Raw genomic sequence first — 21,909 nt, forward strand, 5'->3', positions numbered from 1 at the left:
GAATGGAGAAAATACAAGAAACGTTTAACCAGGAAGGACCTAGAAGAACTAAAGAGCAAACAAACAGTGATGAACAACACAATAAATGAAATTTAAAATTCTCCCGAAGTCAATAGCAAAATAACTGAGGCAGAAGAATGGATAAGTGACCTGGAAGATAAAATAGTGGAAATAACTACTGCAGAGCAGAATAAAGAAAAAAGAATGAAAAGAATTGAGGACAGTCTCAGAGACCTCTGTGACAACATTAAATGCACCAACATTCAAAGTATAGAGGTCCCAGAAGAAGAAGAGAAAAAGAAAGGGACTGAGAAAATATTTGAAGAGATTATAGTTGAAAATTTCCCTAATATGGGAAAGGAAATAGTTAATCAAGTCCAGGAAGCACAGAGTCCCATACAGGATAAATCCAAAGAGAAACATGCCAAGACACATATTAATCAAACTCAAAAATTAAATACAAAGAAAAAATATTAAAATCAGCAAGGGAAAAACAACAAATAACATACAAGGGCATCCCCATAAGGTTAACAGCTGATCTTTCAGCAGAAACTCTGCAAGCCAGAAGGGAGTGGCAGGACATATTTAAAGTGATGAAGGAGAAAAGCCTACAACCAAGCTTATTCTGCCCAGCAAGGATCTCATTCAGATTTGACGGAGAAATTAAAACCTTTACAGACAAGCAAAAGCTAAGAGAATTCAGCACCACCAAACCAGCTTTACAACAAATGCTAAAAGAACTTCTCTAGTCAGGAAACACAAGAGAAGGAAAAGACCTACTATAACAAACCCAAAACAATGAAGAAAATGGGAATAGGAACGTACATATCAATGATTACCTTAAATGTAAATGGATTAAATGCTCCAACCAAAAGACATAGACTGGCTGAATGGATCCAAAAACAAGACCCGTATATATGCTGTCTACAAGAGACCCACTTCAGACCTAGGGACACATACAGACTAAAAGTGAGGGGATGGAAAAAGATATTCCATGCAAATGGAAATCAAAAGAAAGCTGGAGTAACAATTCTCATATCAGACAAAATAGACTTTAAAACAAAGACTATTAGAAGAGACAAAGAAGGACACTACATAATGATCAAGGGGTCAATCCAAGAAGAAGATACAACAATTGTAAATATTTATGCGCCCAACATAGGAGTACCTCAGTACATAAGGCAAATACTAACATCCATAAAAGGGGAAATTGACAGTAACACAATCATAGTAGGGGACTTTAACACCCCACTTTCACGAGTGGACAGATCTTCCAAAATGAAAATAAATAAGGAAACACAAGCTTTAAATGATACATTAAACAAAATGGACTTAATTGATATTTATAGGACATTCCATCCAAAAACAACATAATACACATTCTTCTCAAGTGCTCATGGAACATTCTCCAGGATAGATCGTATCTTGGGTCACAAATCAAGCCTTGGTAAATTTAAGAAAATTGAAATCATATGAAATATCTTTTTGACCATGACGTTATGAGACTAGATATCAATTACAGGAAAAAAGCTGTAAAAAATACAAACACATGGAGGCTAAACAATACACTATTTAATAACCAAGAGATCACTGAAGAAATCAAAGAGGAAATCAAAAAATATCTAGAAACAAATGACAATGAAAACACAATGACCCAAAACCTATGGGATGCAGCAAAAGCAGTTCTAAGAGGGAAGTTTATAGCAATACAATGCTACCTTAAGAAACAAGAAATATCTCAAATAAACAACCTAACCTTACACCTAAAGCAATTAGAGAAAGAAGAAGAAAAAACCCCAAAGTTAGCAGAAGGAAAGAAATCATAAAGATCAGATCAGAAATAAATGAAAAAGAAATGAAGGAAACGATAGGAAAGATCAGTAAAACTAAAAACCGGTTCTTTGAGAAGATAAACAAAATGATAAACCATTAGCCAGACTCATCAAGAAAAAAAGGGAGAAGACTCAAATCAATAGAATTAGAAATGAAAAAGGAGAAGGAACAACAGACACTGCAGAAATACAAAGGATTATGAGAGATTACTACAAGCAACTCTATGCCAATAAAATGGACAACCTGGGAGAAATGGACAAATTCTTAGAAATGCACAACCTTCCGAGACTGAACCAGGAAGAAATAGAAAATATGAACAGGCCAATCACAAGCACTGAAATTGAAACTGTGATTAAAAATCTTCCAACAAACAAAAGCCCAGGACCAGATGGCTTCACAGGCGAATTCTATCAAACATTTAGAGAAGAGCTAACACCTATCCTTCTCAAACTCTTCCAAACTATAGCAGAGGGAGGAACACTCCCAAACTCATTCTATGAGGCCACCATCACCCTGATAGCAAAACCAGACAAAGATGTCACAAAGAAAGAAAACTACAGGCCGATATCACTGATGAACATAGATGCAAAAATCCTCAACAAAATACTAGCAAACAGAATCCAACAGCACATTAAAAGGATCATACACCATGATCAAGTGGGGTTTATCCCGGGAATGCAAGGATTCTTCAATATACGCAAATCAATCAATGTGATACACCATATTAACAAATTATGGAGGTTCCTTAAAAAACTAAAAATAGAACTACCATACAATCCAGCAATCCCACTACTGGGCATATACCCTGAGAAAACCATAATTGAAAAAGAGTCATGTACCAAAATGTTCATTCCAGCTCTATTTACAATAGCCAGGACATGGAAGCAACCTAAGTGTACATCAACAGATGAATGGATAAAGAAGATGTGGCACATATATACAGTGGAATATTACTCAGCCATAAAAAGAAACGAAATTGAGTTATTTGTAGTTAGGTGGATGGACCTAGAGTCTGTCATACAGACTGAAGTAAGTCAGAAAGAGAAAAAGAAATACCGTATGCTAACACATATATATGGAATCTAAGAGGAAAAAAAAAAAGGTCATGAAGAACATAGGGGTAAGATGGGAATAAAGACACAGACCTACTAGAGCATGGACTTGAGGATATGGGGAGCGGGAAGGGTAAGCTGTGACAAAGCAAGAGAGTGGCATGGACATATATACACTACGAAACGTAAAACAGATAGCTAGTGGGAAGTAGCCACATAGCACAGGGATATCAGCTATGTGGATTATGACCACCTAGAGGGGTGGGATAGGGAGGGTGGGAGGGAGATGCAAAAGGGAGGAGATATGGGGACATATGTATATGTATAACTGATTCACTTTGTTATACAGCAGAAACTAACACACCATTGTAAAGCAATTATACTCCAAGAAAGATGTTTAAAAAAAAAAAACAGCATCAGCAACTCTCCCATTTGCTCATGTCAGTTACTATTTCATGACTCTGTGACATTGCTTTCCCATTATGTGAACTGGATGCTTCTGAGGCATGCATTGCTGTCAGCTGTGCTCAATACTATGTCACCTTGTTCGTCGTGGACCAACTATTTTATATAAATCTGTTCTGTAAAGAAGTACTTCTCAGACTGTAATGTAAATAAAAGTCACCTAGAGAGCTGTTAAAACACAGATTCCTGTGCCCTTCTCCCAAGTGATACTAATGCTGTTGATTAGCTGACTGCGGTGTGGATAATACTGCTTTTGATCACAAAATGAAATGCTTGGAGTATGAATTTAGATTCATGTATATTCACTGCAAAATTCAGGCAACCCTCATGATTTGTGAAACATATTCCTGAGATTCCTGCAAGTCAGAAAATCTGAACATAAATTGCCCTTCACTTACACAATTTACTTCATACTTTACCCCACCTGTTAGCCAAGTGGCCCTGGAAATTCTTTTTCCTTCTTCTTCACTATTTAGGATTTAAATCTCCCTTTTTCTCTCCGTTTTAGGTTGAGAAATTTTACCTCTTCCTACTCTAGTCCATTCTTACCTTACTGTGGGCACTGATGGCAACACTGGTGGTAGGAGGAAAACGTGGTCAGTCTTCTCTCCCAGACCCACTGCTACTTGATCTTTAGTCCCAGTTACCTTTTCATAGCTTCCTTTCTATCTTGGTTTTCATCTGCTGCTTAAAATCCTGTGAGAAAATGTTTTGTGTAAACAGAGTTTATATATTTCTCTGAAACGTTTTACTTCAGTACTTTCTCCTCCCAGAGACCCACCTGCAGCACACATATGACCTTCATTTTTCTCCACAAGGTTTAATAGGAGGCGGGGAGGGTGATGGTCTTAAGAGAAAGCGTTTCCCCGTTCCTTCTGTTGGTTAAAAGCTTTAAAAAGCGAAAATGGGCTGTGTGCTTGTTTTAGGGACAGCAGGGCTGGAGAGAAATTGTGAGACTGCAGCTTCTTCCATGGTAGACCAGACAAGGTGAAACATGGGTCAGAAACAACAGGTAAAGTTAGGGGTTGGTGGTGGTGGGGGTTGGGGGCAGTGGAGAAAGAATAGGTTGACCGATCTCTGTGTCTCAGAAAAAAACTTATATTGAGAGGGAGCCAGCCCACCTGAGGATTTAGTCTGGTGTGAAGTTTCTATTCCCTGTAACTCTTCATTCCTTTGTCCTTCATTCATCCTTACTGTCTTTAAAAACCTTACACTCTGCCAGAACTTCCTTCCCTTAAGCCATAGGGACCACCTCCAGTAGTTTACAGTTGGAAAATTCTTTAATCCCACTTCCATAGGGAAAAATACATACTTGGCTCTTTTTTTTTTTTTTTTAATAAATTTATTTATTTAGGGCTGTGTTGGGTCTCCGTTGCTGCACGCAGGCTTTCTCTACTTGGAGCAAGTGGGGACTAGTCTTTGTTGCGGTGTGTAGGTTTCTCATTGCGGTGGCTTCTCTTGTTGCGGAGCACAGGCTCTAGGCATACGGGCTTCAGTAGTTGCAGCACGTGGGCTCAGTAGTTGTGGCTCATGGGCTTTAGAGCACAGGCATAGTAGTTGTGGTGCACGGACTCAGTTGCTCCACGACATGTGGGATCTTCCCAGACCAGGGATCACACCCGTGTCCCCTGCATTGGCAGGTGATTCTTAACCACTGCACCACAAGGGAGTTCCTATACTTGGCTCTTAATTTGGAATGCTTCACATTTTCTTCTAGAATATTGTTACATGAAGTGGTTAAGTTCCATGGTATTAATAATATTAATACTCTACTTCAGTTACAGCTCTGTGCCTTAAATATTTTTTTCTTGTGGGATGGCTTAGGAAACTGACCACTTTTCTTTTGGTTTTTTTAATTTTTAATTAATTTATTAATTTATTTATTTTTGGCTGCATTGGGTCTTCGTTGCTGTGTGCGGGCTTTCTCTAGTTGCAGTGAGCAGGGGCTACTCTTCGTTGCAGTGCACGGGCTTCTCATTGCGGTGGCTTCTCTTGTTGTATTGCATGGGCTCCAGTAGTTGTGATACGCAGGCTCAGTAGTTGTGGCTCGCAGGCTCTAGAGTGCAGGCTCAGTAGTTGTGGCACACGGGCTTAGTTGCTCCGCGGCATGTGGAATTTTCTCAGACCAGGGCCTGAACCCATGTCCCCTGCATTGGCAGGCAGATTCTTATCCACTGCGCCACCAGGGAAGCCCCTAGCCACTTTTCATAGATTAGTTCTATGGGAAATTTATTCTAAGTTCCAAACTTCTGACTTGCAAATAACTGTCTACAATATAACTCATTTACATGTTGTATCACGTGTATATATTTGCTTTAAATTAAAGGCATATTTTTTTTTTATGTTTTTGGACATGTAAACTTGAGCTTGCTTGACCTGAGGATAATTGCGCTTCTTGAAGTTGAAATAATTCAGAAAACAATGTGCAATATGAAATCACTTGGCTGTGTGTCTGCTCAAATTAAGAAATGCAAAAAAGTTAAGTATCGTAGGATATGTAGGTTGAATGCTCAAAGAGATGAAGGTAATTTTTTTACTTTAAATGAACTACATGCTTTATAAACTCATGCAAATTCTGCCTTATATCTTATGCAAAGCATGTGAAAATCCCTATGAGAGTTATATCGATTGATGGCAAATAGTTTTTTCCCTTTTAACTTCTCCTCCATCTGCTGCACATGCATTTGATTTTCTTTTAGGCACCATGATTGAGGATGTGGTTTAACACTGAAATGCTGTATGTACTAAATGTAAAAATATTGGGGAAATACAGAAACTAAGCATTATCTCTCTGCTTTTAAGAGAGTATACTGTATATTACTGTAGTTAACTGTCCAGATCCCAAGTCTTAAAAAAACAGGCTAAAGTAGAACTCAGAGTTCAGAGGGCATCCACAATAACTGCTTCTTCATGCAAGGAGCCCCAGTCCCTGGCCTTCATTGCCCAGCTAAACCAACTGCTACTATTGGCAGTCACTATGGTAGATATTAGGGATGCAAAGAAGTTTTTAGTTGTAAGGAGCTCACAGATTGCTGGCACATGTATGGTTTTCTTAGGTTAGTCTAGGGGATGAAAGACTTTCTGAATCCCTGGGAGTACCCTGGAAATCCTTCGTCCTCTGTATCTCCTTCCTCCCATCAGTTTTCCATTTTATGACATCATCATTGAAGCCAGAGATTAATTTGCCTACCATTGAGTGCTCTGCTCCAATGGGTTGATCTTACCTGAGCTGGTCTCATGTGAGGGCTTTCACAGTCAGACTGGAGTTTTATGAAAATTATATTTGGAATATTCTTATCCAGTAAAGCTTTGGGGAGCCTGAAATAAATATAGTTAAAAGTCTTGCCTAGAGTTATCTGGTAAATATGGTAAAGTAAAAGTAAAACTGAGACCATAACTAAGAAACACAACTCCCAAGTCTTAGCATAAATAACACGACTACTGTTAATTTTTCAGAGAACTTTGAACTCATGAAGCACTTTAATGTATATATTTTTAAATAAATTTTATTTATTTATTTATTTTTGTCTGCGTTGGGTCTTCATTGCTGTGCACAGGCTTTCTCTAGTTGCGGCGAGTGGGGGCTACTCTTCGTTGTGGTGTGCAGGCTTCTCATTGTGGTGGCTTCTCTTGCTGTGGAGCACGGAGTCTAGGTGCACGGGCTCAGTAGTTGTGGCACGTGGGCTTAGTAGTTGTGGCTATTGGGCTCTAGAGCACAGGCTCAGTAGTTGTGGCGCACGGGTTTAGTAGCTCTGCAGCATGTGGGATCTTCCTGGACCAGGGCTCGAACCCATGTCCCCTGCATTGGCAGGTGGATTCTTTTTTTTTTTTTTTTTTCCGGTACGCGGGCCTCTCACTGTCGTGGCCTCTCCCATTGCGGAGCACAGGCTCCGGACGTGCAGGCTCAGCGGCCGTGGCTCACGGGCCCAGCTGCTCCACGGCATGTGGGATCTTCCCGGACCCGGGCACGAACCGGTGTCCCCTGCATCGGCAGGCGGACTCTCAACCACTGCGCCACCAGGGAAGCCCGGCAGGTGGATTCTTAACCACTGTGTCACCAGAGAAGTCCCTTTGATCTATATTATTTCAATTAATTATTTGATTAAATGATTCAGTATATGTAAAATACTTGGTACAGTGCTTAGTATATAGAAAAACACTTAGCATTAACTATAATCCTCTCAACAACTTTGTAAGTTAGTAGGAATTTTTTCTTCCTTTCATTTTATAGCTGAGTGAACAGGTTTACAGAAATTATATTTTGCTCAGGTCTTTCTACCTGTAGGTTTCCAGCTCTTCTCACTTTATCACATTGCCTCAGAAACAAAGTATTCCAATTTACATTTCATTTTTAGGGCAGAGTATCACAGAGCTGCAAAGGGCCTTCAGTACTGTGTAGTCCATGTTTCCTCATAGCATTGAAAAAGTTGAGGACAAGAGTAACTAGGTGACTTCCTCAAGGTTATACAGATAGGTAGTCTTAGGACCAAAACTGGGACCTGGGTCTTCTAACTTATTCAGTACAGAGAACTAGAAGTCTGTGGTCCTAGATGGAATTCTAAATTGTGTCCTAGCTTGTCCTAAAAAGCTTAATGAGACGCAATACTTCTCTGTACCTCTGGGTACCACCAGCTTTACAATGAGTACTCTTTTATGTTTATCTGATATCTGCTATTTTTGGTTACTTAGTAGTTCCTATAAAGTAAAGGTTTTGAAATTTGTGGTGTCTGCTTTTCTTTGTTTAATTCATTTATTGAGCACCTGCCATTTGGTAGCCTTAGGGATACAACGGCAAACTTGCCTCGTAACAGGGCCCTTTGCCAGGTTGCTGGCACATGTTTGGATTTTCAGCAAGACAGCCTGGGGGATGAAAGAACTCCTAAATCTCTAGGAGACCTCTGTGCTCTAAAGCCCAAATTAAAGTCAACATCATTGTGACTGTTGTGGACATCATTTAGGATATCACTTAGTGATGGTTTCTAAGGAAGCCCAGAGAAGGAAGTAATGTTATTCCAGAGGCAGATGTCGCCCTGGAAAGATGAGGAAGAAGAAAAAAATTAAGAAAACAGGGAAACGTGTTAGATTGAAGTAATTTTTTTCACACTCTCCTTGTGCAGTAGTCCGGACATGTATTCTTACCTTAGTTGGACAAATGAGAATATTGAAGTCCAGAGAGATCTAATGACTTGCCCCAAGTCATTCATCTAGTTGGTATCAGACAAAGGAGGACTGGAACCTGGGTTTCCTGGCTTTGTGTCCAGTGCTTTCTCTCTTATACCTGATTACTGCAACAAATGAAAATGACAACATACAAGGGGCAGTGGTTGTGGGTGTAGGCCTGTAGTACACCCAGCTGTTTTGTTTTTGTTTGTTTGTTTATTTAGTGCCAAGGCTGAACTAAACTATTTCTGTTTCCAGCATCAGCATCTCTATTGACTTAAATAAGACTTTTTGTGGGAGAAAGCAACCTGCAAGCTCTGTTCTCAGGCCAGGCAGACAGGAACTCTGTTAGTTTTTCTTCATGAGATGGATATTTCCTAAGGCGGCAGCTACCGCTGAACCCAACTTTATCCTGGTAGATCTGAGAAGTCAGAGGTCGGAGACCACATCCATGAAGTACCTCTCATTAGGGTCACCTGGGACAGGAAGGTTGCTTGTTTTCTAACTTTAACACTTAGGCGAGTCATACAGCCTATGACCTTTGCCCTTCTTAACTGGTGATAGGGGCCCTTTGTCAGTAAAGCATTCATATTGATTCTACTCCACTGTTTCAGGTCACTCCCCCTATTAAGTCTGAGGCAGCAAAGGAGTGAGTTGAACTGCTTTTCTCACTGTGAGGGAGGTACATGCATTATGCTCAGCCAGTTAACAGGTCAGAGGAATGGGTTTCCCACTGTGTGAAATGTCTTCCTTTATCATTATGTGTGTATTCTTTAAAAACTTGCCTTAGCATCAGGCACTCTGGAAAATGCAATGTTTCTTTTCTAGTAACTACAAAATTAGAAATATTAACTTCTTAGATTTTTAGGTGAATACTCATTGTGTCTGTGTACGTACGTACATTTGTGTGTCCCTATACAGTGTTCCCATTGCTTCCTCATTCTTACAGAATGAAACTCTGAAGTTTGAAAGTGTCTGAGTCCTGAAGCAAGATAATTGAATGTGACAGAAGCACAGTAACCAGAAGACCTGGGAGGCCATGAAAGATTTGCATTGCAAATATAAAAAATAAATAATGAGGCTTCTTTTTCTCCCTTACAGGGAAACTGGATTCCAAGATCCATCAAGGAGCAAAGAAGGGGTTAATGAAGCAGAATAAAGCTGTCTGACCCAGGAAAAAAGGAACTATACAGCATAGTGGAGTTTTGTGTACTAAAATTGCTATCCACTGGTCCTTTGGAATTGAAGCAGTAGACATCTAAAGGCTTGGCATCAGGCTTGAACCTCTCAGAATTTAAACTCATCAAAATCTGTATATTTTTCTTAAAGAGTGGGATTCTTACTTTATGTAGTGGGTCAAAAATCTTTGGATACATTATTTATAAAGACTTATTTTAAAAATTCTAGATCTTTGACATTTTTCTCAGAATGATACAGAAGAAAAAGGAACACGTTGGAAATTATTTTCCTCTCTGAGGCTTGGATTTGTTTTAGTTAGGAAAATTCTTAACCTAGGTTAACAGTATTTTAAGGGACCACTTGAATTTTAAAGTTTTTTTTTTTTTTTCAAAGTGATAACCTGGTAGAGTATTAGGATGTTTGAGGAATTGTGTTTAATAGAAACGTGTGATTGGACAGAGAGGTTTTTAATCAACTTTGCTGCTCTAGTCCAACATCTCTTCAAGTGAATAGTATTCAGCTGAGTAACCTTCGCTGGCCGATTTTGGTGGGGGGTGGGGTGGGGGGATAACCTGAAGAGGTGCTGCCACTTTGTTCTTTGGTTTGAGACATTAGGACATGAGAGGATCAGACTGGGATGAGATAGAGCCACCTGCTAAAGCAGCATGAAACCGCCCTGTTTATTTTGTTGGTATTGCAAAAGTATCACTTGGATGGAGAATTAGAAACAAACAAAAATAACGTCCTTTCAGTAAATGCATCCAAATATCCCAAAATGCTGAAACCAAACCCTTTAAGCCATCCATACCCCAAGAAGCTATGAGCTTTGGAAAAATAGGAGGTTGGTTTGAAATGAGATTTTTACTAGTCATTCTGGTCCCACTTAGTGAAGCACTTTTTTTCTGAGGCTGTTCAGAAGAGCTGTCAGAATCTCAGTTGCTGGCATCCTCAGGAAATTCACGGTCTTAAATGTGTATGTTCTGCTTTTTATAAAGCAGCACTACCACACTGGGGAAGTTGGATTCCCTCCAGCAGTTGTGTGCATGACTTAAAAAAGAGAGCGCAAGGGAGAGAAAAAAGTGCCCTGTGTTATGAAAAAGATTAATTTCCCCTTTCTTTAATCCTTCATATTCAGCATTTATTTGCATTGAAATGCCTCCACTCATTATGCATTGATGCTCACTCAACTGTGAACCCTGCTTGTTGCAGAGCTCCGGGCATTGGTTTTGTGGGGGCCTGATCACTCTGGATTCCCAGGCAAAACCCACCCAATTCTTGTTCTAGTGATGAAGGCATGTTGTATTCTTTTTTTTTTTTTTTTTCTGTTCAACTTCTGTAGAGAAAGTTGGAAAGGACGCCAATGGCAGTTCTTTAGGGGGGAAAAAAGTCTCTCTCTGGCTTTCTGCAGACCCTAGTACTATTAATGAAGCCACACTGGGTTCACTATGCAGTTAATAGTTTACCAAGCAGTAGCAATTTGAATTCTGTGCTGGAATTGTCTGGTTTTCTTAATACCAAAATAAAATTGAAAGATAGGAGGTGAAGAACCTAAGGAGCAAAAAAAAAAAAAAAAAAAAAGTTTATCTTTCTGCCTTTTTATTTGAACGACAGACAGGCTGAACACAGAGGAGTATGGATTGATTTTTCCACCTGGATAGATTGTGTGTGCATGCCTAAAGAAAAACATCAGGAGATGCAAGAGTTCAGGTTACGCAACCATTTTGTGTGCCGTGATAAGAAAGTTTACGAGAACTTTACAAGTTTATGGGAAACCCACCTCAGCAACCAAAATATGCAGCTGGAGCCACATGAGTAAAGGCAGAGTAACTTGGAAACTTCTCCTTTTCATGGTTAGACTGTGAAAGACTCTCTTCAGTTCACGTGGTGGTGGTATAAGGTCTCTCTTTTATTTGTGGAGACACCCGGGAGGAAGTGTGGGAGAGACTTGGGGGTAGATGGCCGTCAGTTGCTCAGTGATGAATAGCATAATTTAAAGCCTAGTGGAAAATCTTAGCAGCCCGAGTACAAACTCGCCCAGGAGTAGCCTTTCAGTACTTTACAGCACTTTGCACTGACCCTGTAACTCTGGGACAGCTTGGCCTGAGGGAAGGTCCACATTTCTGAGCTGGTTTACTTCTACAGCCTAAATATCTGTACCCTCCTTTGGATAGTTGGGTTCATTGGCTCTCAATTTGTATAGTGGCTAAAGGATTCAGCGTTTTTGTTTTTCTAGGCAGGACACAGTCTCCATTATATAAGCTCAAAGTAGGATATATATAAAACTGGAGTCTTTCTCTGCCAGGATTTTTAGGAGGCTTTGGCCTTGCAGATAGATGTTTGGAATGGAGTAGGGGTGGGGTGTGGGGTGGGGTGGTGTTTGCTTGCTATAGCTAATCTGGAGAAAGAAAACTAGGTGTCCCTTTTTTTCTTTTTAAGCTGGAAGTTTACAGAAACCCGTTTTTTCCTAGGGAGTAGGTATAAAAAATTGACTATAAAGATTGATTTTACAAATAATTACAAAGTTATGGCTTTTTATGAGTTATAACCCTAATCTCTTTCCATTTTAACTACTGTCTCTACTGAAGTCCATTTATGTGGATTTCATTTCGTTTGGTAAGTTTTTTTTTTTTTTTAATGCTTTTACTAGAGCTCCTAGCCAAGATAGAGACAGTATTGGGGTTGTTCTCTTGCCCAGTTAGACAAGGCCAGTAAAAAAGCAAGCATCTATTAAACTAGATAAATCAGCTAACTTCAGTTTATTAGGCCTCGGAGGGCAGGAAAGAAAGTCCTGTGATGAAGGATTTTTTTTCCTTGAGATTCAAATAGCAAGTGCACATCCGCTGTTCTCAGCTTCTGTGAATGTGTTTGGAGGGAGGTGTTCCATATCACAGGCTCCAGCAGCATCAAGGAATCTAGCATGTGGAGGGCTTTCTAATTCTCTCATGCAGAGAAGAAAGAACATAGCCACAGTGCCATCCTCTGACACAAAGAAACTTGTGTAAATTTGTGTCCATTTATGTGTGTGCACATAATGTGGGTTAATTCATGCGGTGAAACCTGGTAAACTGATTAGATTTCTGTTGTGACAATGAAGAGTCTAGAAAGAAAGCCTAGTAAATATTGTACCCTGACTTGAGGTCAGGTAGATAAGGTGGGGCAGAGAGGGCAACTGAAAATGTGTAGATGTGTCACAGGAAGGGAGTGAGATGTTGGGACAAGGGGTCAAAAATGTCAATATATGAGATTTGAGGAGCGTCTAGAGCTGTGCTGTCTAATATAGTAGCCACTAGACACATGTGATTATTTAAATTAAGTGAAATTAAGATTCAGTTCTTCAGTCACAGTACCATATTTCAGGTGTTCACATAACTACATATAACTAGTGACTTCTGAATTGGACAGCTCAAGAATAGAATATTTCCATCATTGCAAAAAGTTCTATCAGACACTGCTTGTTCAGAGCAGGGGTCAGCACACTTTTTCTGTAAAGGGCCAGACAGCAACTATTTTAGGCTTTCCAGGCCATATGGTCCCTGTTACAACTATTTAACTCTGCTGTTGCAGTGCAAGTGAAATGAATCCATAGATAATACGTAGGTGAATGAGCATGGCTATGAGCCAGTAAAATTTTTTTATGGACACTGAAATTTGAATTAATATATTAATATAATTTTCACATCACAAAATAGTCTTCTTTTGATTATTTTTCAGCCATCCAAAAATGTAAAAGCCATTCTTCTTCTTAGTTCATGGGACATACCAAAACAGGCACTGCACCTGATTTGACCTGTGGGCCATATTTTGCCAAACCCTGGTCTAGAGGAATAAGAAGTCAAAGCTTAAGATTCTTTTACTGTATAGGACATCAATTGCTTGAAAATTTTTAATGGTTCTTCTAGGCTTGAAAAATTTCTGTCTAAAAATTGAAGTTCACTGTAGGAATGTTTGCTTTGTTCCCCATTTTTGCAGTCCAGTCTTTTTCAGTGGTAGAGTCATGCTCTTCAGTAGAAGATGACTACTCAAGTGTTAACCTTTAATTCATACCTAAGTCTCTAAACCCTTCTCTTTGTCTACCTGCAAGTAGCTGAATCCTCGCTTGTAACATCGTCCAGTACAGATTAGAGGTCTTCTGTCACCTGGGGTCAGTTTTGTTCTTGTACGGTCCTAGAACAAGCTGAATATGGGTGGATCAAGGGGAGATTATTTTTCCTAGGCCAGATAGGCTTAGTGTTCATCTTTAGCCATCACCCCCTGACACACACACACACACACACACACACACACGCGCGCGCGCGCGCGCGCACACACACACACCTTTTGCATGTGTATTTGGAGATATAAAGGGATTTTATGACCTGGCTGTACTGTTGAAGGATGCCTCAGGGTAAGGGAAAGGAAAGATAAAAACTGCAGAGCTGGGAATTCCCTGGCGGTTCAGTGGTTAGGACTCTGCACTTCCACTGCAGGGGGCACAGGTTTGATCCTGGTCAGGAAACTAAGATCACACATGCTGCGCAGCCAAAAAAACCCTGCAGAGCTAAGATGGTCAAGGACATAATTGAGGCTAAGACTTGAGAATTAAGATAAATTTCTTTTCGCAAGGGAAGGGGGTGGACGTTTTAGGGAAGAGGTGGTGAAAAGTATGATAAGTTTCATGAGTGAGAGGTGAGTGGGAGGGTTCACTTAAACAAGGACAGGATGCCTACTAGATAGAGTGCTGGGCAATCAGATGAATAGCAGATAAGATAAAAGTTACAATAGTTGGAATGGTGGGTTGGAAAAGAACCGTAGGACTTTTAGATAATAAAAGGCAACAAGATTTGGTGATATGGGGTGGTGAGGTGAAAAGTTATATTAGAAGGATTAGAAATAGGTACTTTTAGGAGGAAAACTAGTGGTAATCCTACAAAAGAAATTGGAGAACAAAGGATAAAAAATTAGGGGATTGATACTTTGCTGAACCAAGGGATAAAATGGGTGAAACACGATGAGCTGTGCTTGCTCTTCTGTTCTTTGTGGATGTTCACGTTCCGACCCCTTGTGACCCTTTCCTCTCCCCACGGTTGGACACCTACAGAATTGATGTCTTCCGCATTTAAGGTATGATACTTCCCCAGAGACCTCTCTGCGAGGAAGTCTGGTCCAGCGAGAGTTCTTTCCACGAGGAGAGAGCGTTAGGTTCGAGCTCTCCAATCCAGGTTTCTTCGAGTTTATCTCTGTTTTAACCGGCTCGCCGGGTTTTCCAGCATTCCCAGAGCTCCGAGTCTCTAATCCGGGCCCCGAGTCTCTAATCCGGGCTCCGTGTGACCGCGCGTTCCGAGACCCAGGATTTGGTTCGTCCATCCAGATTCCGGGTTTCCCCTGCGCTCTACCGCTCCAGACGGCACACCAGCCCGGGATCCGGATCCGAGGGCCCGGTAGTCTAGTGTCCGGGTCTTGCGGGCGGCCCTGGTTGTCCTGGATCGCGGCGGCGGCGGCGGTGGCGGCGGCGGAGGGACCCGCGGCCCCGGACACAGCGGCACCGGCGGGCGGGGCGGAGCGGCGCGAGGAGGGGGCGGAGAGCCGGAGACGAGGCGGGGTGGGGTGGGGGGAGGGGCCGCGGGAACGGATGGCGGCCTGGGCCCCGTAGCAGCGGCGGCTCGACGGCCCGGGGCCCGGGCGGGCGGAGGTGGCGGCTCCCGGGACCGGCCGCGCGGTGAGTCCGGAGCTTTGTGTGGAGCCGGGGTTGGGGGAGGAAAGAGGCGGCGGCGCCGAGGGGGCCAGGGGTAGCGGCGCCTGACAGAGGAAGTGGGGGTTGCGAGGCCGGGGCGGAGCGAGGGGGAAGGTGTGTATGGCGCGGGTGGTGGGGGTGTCGTTGCGCGGGTGGGGGAGGGGGCGTCGAGGGGCGCGGGGTGAAGTTCAAAGCGCGGCCAGGGCCGGTTCCGGCTGAGGGTAGGGGTGCCCCAGAGGGGATTAGGGTCTGGCCAGGTTGTGGGGACAGGCCAGAGAGTTTCAAAGGCGAGTCTGGGTATCTTGAGGGGGCCCAGGGCGACTGGAGCTAGTCAGGGAGTTAGGGGGGTTCAGGGCGAGGGTCTGGGAGCAGGACGTGTGCGCAGCCCAGGAGGGGGGAGCAAGGTGGCCGGGAATGTGCAGTAAGTAGGTTGTGGGTGTGTACTCCTTCCAGTCTTCAGGTCACATTTACTCCTGTCCTTTTCTTCAAGATGGAGGGATTCCTGGGCCTGGCCTTAACTGCTATCCTAGTACCCCCGGGAGGGTTTGTGACCCTGTCCTGTTTGGAAAACCCATGCTGCCCTCTTTTCCCTTTATGTGTAATTACGGTTGGATCATCTCTGTGCTTTGCTCAGATTCTCCTTCCTCCCTCTGGGGTTGAGGAGGAGGAGACACATCTGACCAATTAATGTGTGTTTGTGAAACAGGCAGCAGCAAACAGTCATTTCAGGTTCTAGGAATTAGGCTCACACAGGGTGGAGAGATCAGAGCCCTTCAGGGGGAATATTTCTGAACAAATCACAGATGATTAAATTCTCTAAGAAACAGCTTCCAATCTAAACGAGAGTGGGAAAGATGGGGAAGAAAGCCTGTCTGTTTCCAGCCATGTGTCCAGAGCCCTAGGGGTTCAGGAGAGTCCTCAATCCCCTACAGGCCTCTCTTTTCTGTATGAGGCTTTGCTCTGCAGCCTTGAGTTAATTTCACCCCTGCTGCTTTGTCTTGGGGGAGGGAGTGCTGGTTTAGGCTGTTGTGAGGAGATGACTGTTCTGCTGCCACACACAATAGTCGTGTCATTTTATCGGGACTGCTACCCCAGGGCTGAGAACTGCTGCTGCAGAGATAAACCGGTCCCTCTCACCCGCCTATTGTGTACACAGTGAAGGTCATAGGTTCAAGTCTTGTCTGAGAGCTTTGGATATGCTCCATCTCCCAGGCTCCTCAGTGCCATTTTCTTCCTTTTCCAGACTGGGGCTTGCCATTGGAGGAGGCCAGACAGAAAGGCTCTTCTTTTTGAGTGAGGAACAATGCAGAGCTCATTGGCACACATTTTTCAGAAGAATAGGGAATGCCAGCCATGTTGTGCCTGCCTCTTTGGCTAGCCTGTACTAAGTTGAGGAGGAAGAGTGGCTGGGAGGCCCAACCCTGATGTTTGTGTCAGACTTTTAAGGAAGAAGACTCCAAGGGGAGGGTTTTACTCTTGTTTGAGCCAGCATATTTAATCCTTTTTATAGAGATGGGACACACACAAAGATTTTTGTTTACTCGTTTAGGAATACCACTAAAAACCTGTGCAGGGTTAAGATAGGGACTCAAGGACCAAGTACCTTTTTAATGGTGACTTCCTGGTCAGAATAATTGCACGACAAAAAAGCCACAGAATTTGCCTATCTGGGCAAGGGCTGGGGAAACGAAACAACTTTCCTTTTTATCTTCATTTTAATTCAGATGAAAGGAGGTGACTTGTTCATTGTGTAGAAAATCCATGTGTGCTTCTGTGTTAGGGAGAAGTTTGCCAAAGAGATGAACATAAAAAAAAAAAATCATTTGAGATCTTGGGAGTTACTAATGAGAGAAGGATGAGAACAAGCTAGAAGGAACCCTGCCCTTGCATTTACCTCATAGAAGTGCCCAAATAGCATTTAGGTACTATTAGTTGGGTAAAGAATTATTGGGGGCTAGAAATGAGGTTTTCCTTTAGGACATTAAAGAAAACTTTTCTTTGAACAGAGATTAGAAATCAAGCTCATTGTGGGAGGACAGTTGTATACAATATACACTGTACACAATAGCCAACCATTTCCTATAGAGTGTTGTTGAAGAGGAACTTTAGCCTTTGGTTGTGGTAAAGGTCTTTCTGAGGCCCTAAGTCTGACCACGTTGCCTCCCTTTTCTCTTTCAATGAGTTTCTTAAAAATGATGGCTTGCCACTTAGGTGTTGGGCTTTGTTAGGAGGGAACAAGTTGTTCTGACCTTTATGTTTCTTGATGACCGAACTGTCTTAAGGTCTTACTAGAGGTGTTGTCTGTCTTTAGACTGTTTCCAACTATATGTCCTAGGTCTCTGAGTGAAGTCTCAGCTAAACTGAGTCCAAAGCTTTTTGCTCTTGGGCTGTTGGCATTCATTTCTTAATCCTGTCAGGTGACAGTGAAGGCAGAAGCCTCAGATTAAATTTGCCCTGATTAGATTTAGTGGTTTCAGAATTGGGCCCTTGCCACAAGGAGTCTTATAAGTCTTCTGACTGTGACCATATTTCAGAGAGCACTTTGGATATTTTTCCCCCAGCTTCTTGTTAGAAAATGTTTCCTTGTGAGAGGTCTAGATAGCTGGACAGATTATTGCTTATTTTGTGCGAGGATATGGAAGCATAATTTTGGCTCCTGGTAGTAATTATGCTGCAATTAACATATAGCAACTAAATGACTGGAACAGGATAATTTGTTGAGGGGTTTACTGATTGCTCTGTCAAGTGGAAGTGCCACTCCTTACTTATTTGACTCAGAACACTACTGCCTGGGCTCAGCCGTGGAGACTTAATAAGTACAGGAATGATGTGTGGTCTCTAGAAGTTCACACTCTGTTTTCTCTCTCATCACTGCCAGGTACTATAGCACCTTCTAGTGCCACTTTCTCCTGCTCCATAGGTAGCTAAGCAATTGTTATTTCCCTTGTGGAAACTGGTCATGGATGGGAATACTGCCAGACAGATGGGGCCACTCTGAGATGAGGCAGCCTTATGTTGTGCGGCAAATTTTCTTTTAAGCAGCTGAATTCTCTCTTCTGCCTGATTTTTAAATATCAGATTCCTTTAAAAAAAAAAAACAACAACAACCCTGCAAAATACAAAATCACGTAGTGTACTAAATATGCCTTCGTGATATCTCATAAAAGTTGGCTATGACAGACAAAACGAAGAGAGGCGATGCTGATTGGCAGGTTCAGGGCCCACTAAGTGTCAGTGAAGGACTGTTTTCACTAAGGAACAGGTAATTCACCAAAGCACCTGCCTAGCTGGGCATGTGGAATTGGCAGCAGCTGTGCAGTTGCAGAGGGATTATTGAGCAGGTGGTTAAAGAATCACATGCCACAGTGACAAGAAAATACTTGGTCTTCTGTGGTTTAGGTTCAGTTCATATGTGTGAAATTCTTCTTTGTTTCACGTTTCTTAATGCCTGATACTGGTTTGTTAGTGAGATAATAATGGAATAGAGAAAAGAGATTCTTCCTTTTCTCTGTGTTTCTTTTAAATTACTGAGTAGCTTGCCTTAGACATGGTCCTAGACGGCCCTATTATATTTCTGTGAGTTCTGGCTTTATGCCCTATGAATGGGAAGGGAATAATAGTAATTCAGTGTTTCTAGCACTTGTTTATTAGGGGGATAGGAAAGGAGAAAATTCTTTGTTTTTAAGGTAGTGAAAAGGATTTAGCTGCTGGGAGGATACCCAGGTGCAAAGGATGTAATTGACTTTTTGTGTTAAGTCTACCTGACATATCTTACTCAAGACTTTCACATCTGTTTTTATTTTATGAATGTAATTCTCCACATGAAGTTTGCACCTCTTCTGTTGTTCGTTTTATTCCATTTTTAGTTTCTCCCAGCACCTGTATAACTCTTTTTTTTCTGGCTTTGAGATTAACATCACTGTTAGAATCAAGTCATCATCAGAGGGCCAAATCATGCTAAGGAAGTATCTCAACTAAATGTTTATCTTAAAAACAAGTATAGCATTTCCTGTAACTTGGAGGAGGACTTTCTATTTTGAGGTTTTCTGCAAATTCCCAGATTTTCCTTCTAGGTTATCATCATTTTCTGTTAATATCATTTTATTTTTCTTTCACATGATCATGCCACTATAGTAGGCAGTGGCGTAGAGCCTAAAATTTATAAACAAGCAACTTGGTGTTTATTTTGTGACTTCTTTAGTGTCCTCCAGTGATTTTCTGTGTTGGGCTGACAAGCTGTGTGCTTGAAACACACGCAGGCACACACATACACACAATCTAATTGAATTCACAGTGTATTAATTAACAGTTGATTGACAGCAAAGAAGTGACTTTAAATGTTTTGGAATTGAGAAATCCCTTTTCCAAGTGAAGTGAAGGCTCTGATCTGTCAGAGAGATTGAGACAGAGATTTAGGTAGATGGCTGGCTGTCTGGATGGATAGATAGAGTTTTTTGATTGATTTAGGGAAAAGGGAGGCAAACAGTGTGACTGAGGCCAGGGCCGGTGGACCACTACAGAGACAGGGACATTTGCAAGAATCTGTTTAAACCTAGTTTGCAACCTAGCTTTAAGTAGGAGCCTAGCAGTCATTTGTATAATATTCACTTCTGGGAAAAAAATATAAACTTCTTTATTTCCCCATATGAAGCCATCGCAGCTATTTGTTTTAAACTGTTCACAAACCACCATGTATTTTCCTAGCATTCTCAGAAGTTTGCTTCCTCATGTTTTTCCCCCTCCCCCATCTCCCATCCACATTCTCTGCTCTGAAGACTTCCCTAGCAGCCTGGAAACACTCTAATTACTGTAGCTATTATAGTCACAACCCAGATCTTCCACCTCCTTCCCACTCACCCCTTTCTATCTTCCTTCCCCCTCCCCTTGCTCTAGCAGCAGGAGTTGAACTGCAGTCTCATGAGCACAGTCAGATCTATGAATGAGCTTTATATCTTGTCAAGGCAGAACTCCAGATCCAACAGGGCTGATTTTTCATGGTTCTCTTGCTGTTTGTTCTTGGATCAGAGTCCCAGAAATAAGAGATGGCAAATACCTATTAGGTCATATCTAATCCATCACTCAGGACCAAACCTGCGATCTTTCTCTTGTCTCTGTGAGAATTTTTTCTTTCTTTCTTTTGCAGGTGAGAGCTGTCTGATGCCAGGCAAGCTCTGAAACTGCCTTCTTTTTATTGTGCTCTCTGGTCATTAGTGTCAGGCCAGCGTTGCTCCCTTGGATTTTTATTCTTATCCCATTTTCAGGATTACTTGCTCCCAGCAAAATCTCCACCCTCTTCAACTTCAGTCCTCTCCTCTTCTTTTTTTTTTTTTTTTAAATTAATTAATTAATTTTTGGTTGAGTTGGGTCTTTGTTGCCGTGCGGGGCTTCTCATTGCGGAGCACGGGCTCTAGGCATGCGGGCTTCGGTAGTCGCAGCACGCGGGCTCAGCAGTTGTGGCTCCCGGGCTCTAGAGCGCAGGCTCAGTAGTTGTGGCGCACAGGCTTAGTTGCCCCGCGGCATGTGGGATCCTCCTGGACCAGGGCTCAAACCCGTGTCCCCTGCATAGGCAGGCAGACTCTTAACCACTGTGCCCAGGGAAGCCCCCAGTCCTCTCCTCTTGATTGTTGGCACCACGTTTGTGGGTTCCTTTTGTACCATCAAGTTATCTATGCCAGAAGTTACCACTTTTCAGACCTTTGCCACAAGAGTCAGTGTGGCATTCTCTTAAGGAGTTGCATTTGATGGAGCACAGGACACAAGTCCGAGCAGGTGGTAATTAATAAAATGGCTCAGAAAATATGTGCGAGGTTGTGCCCTTAAGAAAGCCCTGTACTGTATGAACAAATGCTCCTTCTTTCTGTTTGAATTGGGGTACTTCCTATTCTAACCCTTTGTTCTCTTTAGATGGATGAATTTTATTTTTGTGTGGCTTAGTTACAGTTATTTTCTGATTTAATAGTGTAAAATGTTTATTTGCTAATATAGCTTTTCAAAGCATAGAGGAAAAAGCACAGAATTGCGAGTCATAAAGCCCAGATCCTGATCACTGTTTTGCCTCTGACTAGCCGTGACTTGTGCTAGTCACTCCTATGTTTTCATTTTCCTTATCTGTAAAGTGAGCATATTAGACATGATCATCTCTAAAGGCTCCATATAGTGTTGAATTTTATGCTATCAAGATTATGATGAAAGAATGGGACAAAAATGATTGATGGTTGACATAAGTGGGCAGTTTTTTATTATTGTGTCAGTATTCAGAAGGGCAAATAAGTGCAGCCTTAGTTCCTGGGGGCTTGACTCTCACTCCTCTTTGATATGTTTATAAAGTTTATGCTGTGCCTTTTTTTTAATGAAGTTATCTTCTTTTGGAGAGTCTTGTACCTTCATTCTGCAGGTTCACCAGTTTGTCAAATATACCTTTTTCTAGCCTTCTCAAGCCGTAGGAGTGGGGATCAGAAAGCTGTACAAAAAGAACCTCAGCTTGGGAGAAAGAAATCAAACCTGAAAGGA

General features: G+C 42.0%; 2 protein-coding genes across 6 annotated transcripts in view; both read left to right on the forward strand.

Annotated features, from left to right (window-relative positions):
- TRIP4 (thyroid hormone receptor interactor 4) overlaps positions 1–9,916 on the forward strand; it is a 68,607-nt gene extending 58,691 nt beyond the window's left edge. For 2 of the 3 annotated variants that reach the window (XM_027123303.1, XM_027123301.1), the window contains exon 13: positions 9,612–9,916. In XM_027123303.1, the coding sequence (XP_026979104.1) occupies positions 9,612–9,679 (68 nt within the window). In that variant the 3' untranslated portion in view covers positions 9,680–9,916. Of the gene's footprint in view, positions 1–4,276; positions 4,360–9,611 lie in introns of those variants that run through there. The other variant, XM_027123302.1, reaches the window with a different exon arrangement.
- Positions 9,917–10,039: 123 nt separating this feature from the next.
- Positions 10,040–21,909, forward strand: part of ZNF609 (zinc finger protein 609) — a 244,702-nt gene continuing 232,832 nt past the window's right edge. For 2 of the 3 annotated variants that reach the window (XM_027123293.1, XM_027123299.1), the window contains exon 1: positions 15,278–15,384. The gene's annotated coding sequence lies outside the window, so the exon portion shown is untranslated. Of the gene's footprint in view, positions 11,540–15,277; positions 15,385–21,909 lie in introns of those variants that run through there. The other variant, XM_027123295.1, reaches the window with a different exon arrangement.

The sequence above is a fragment of the Aethalodelphis obliquidens genome, unplaced genomic scaffold (assembly GCF_003676395.1).
Source record: "Aethalodelphis obliquidens isolate GAN/ISIS:26980383/991018 unplaced genomic scaffold, ASM367639v1 scaffold26, whole genome shotgun sequence".
Taxonomy (NCBI): Eukaryota; Metazoa; Chordata; class Mammalia; order Artiodactyla; family Delphinidae; genus Aethalodelphis; species Aethalodelphis obliquidens.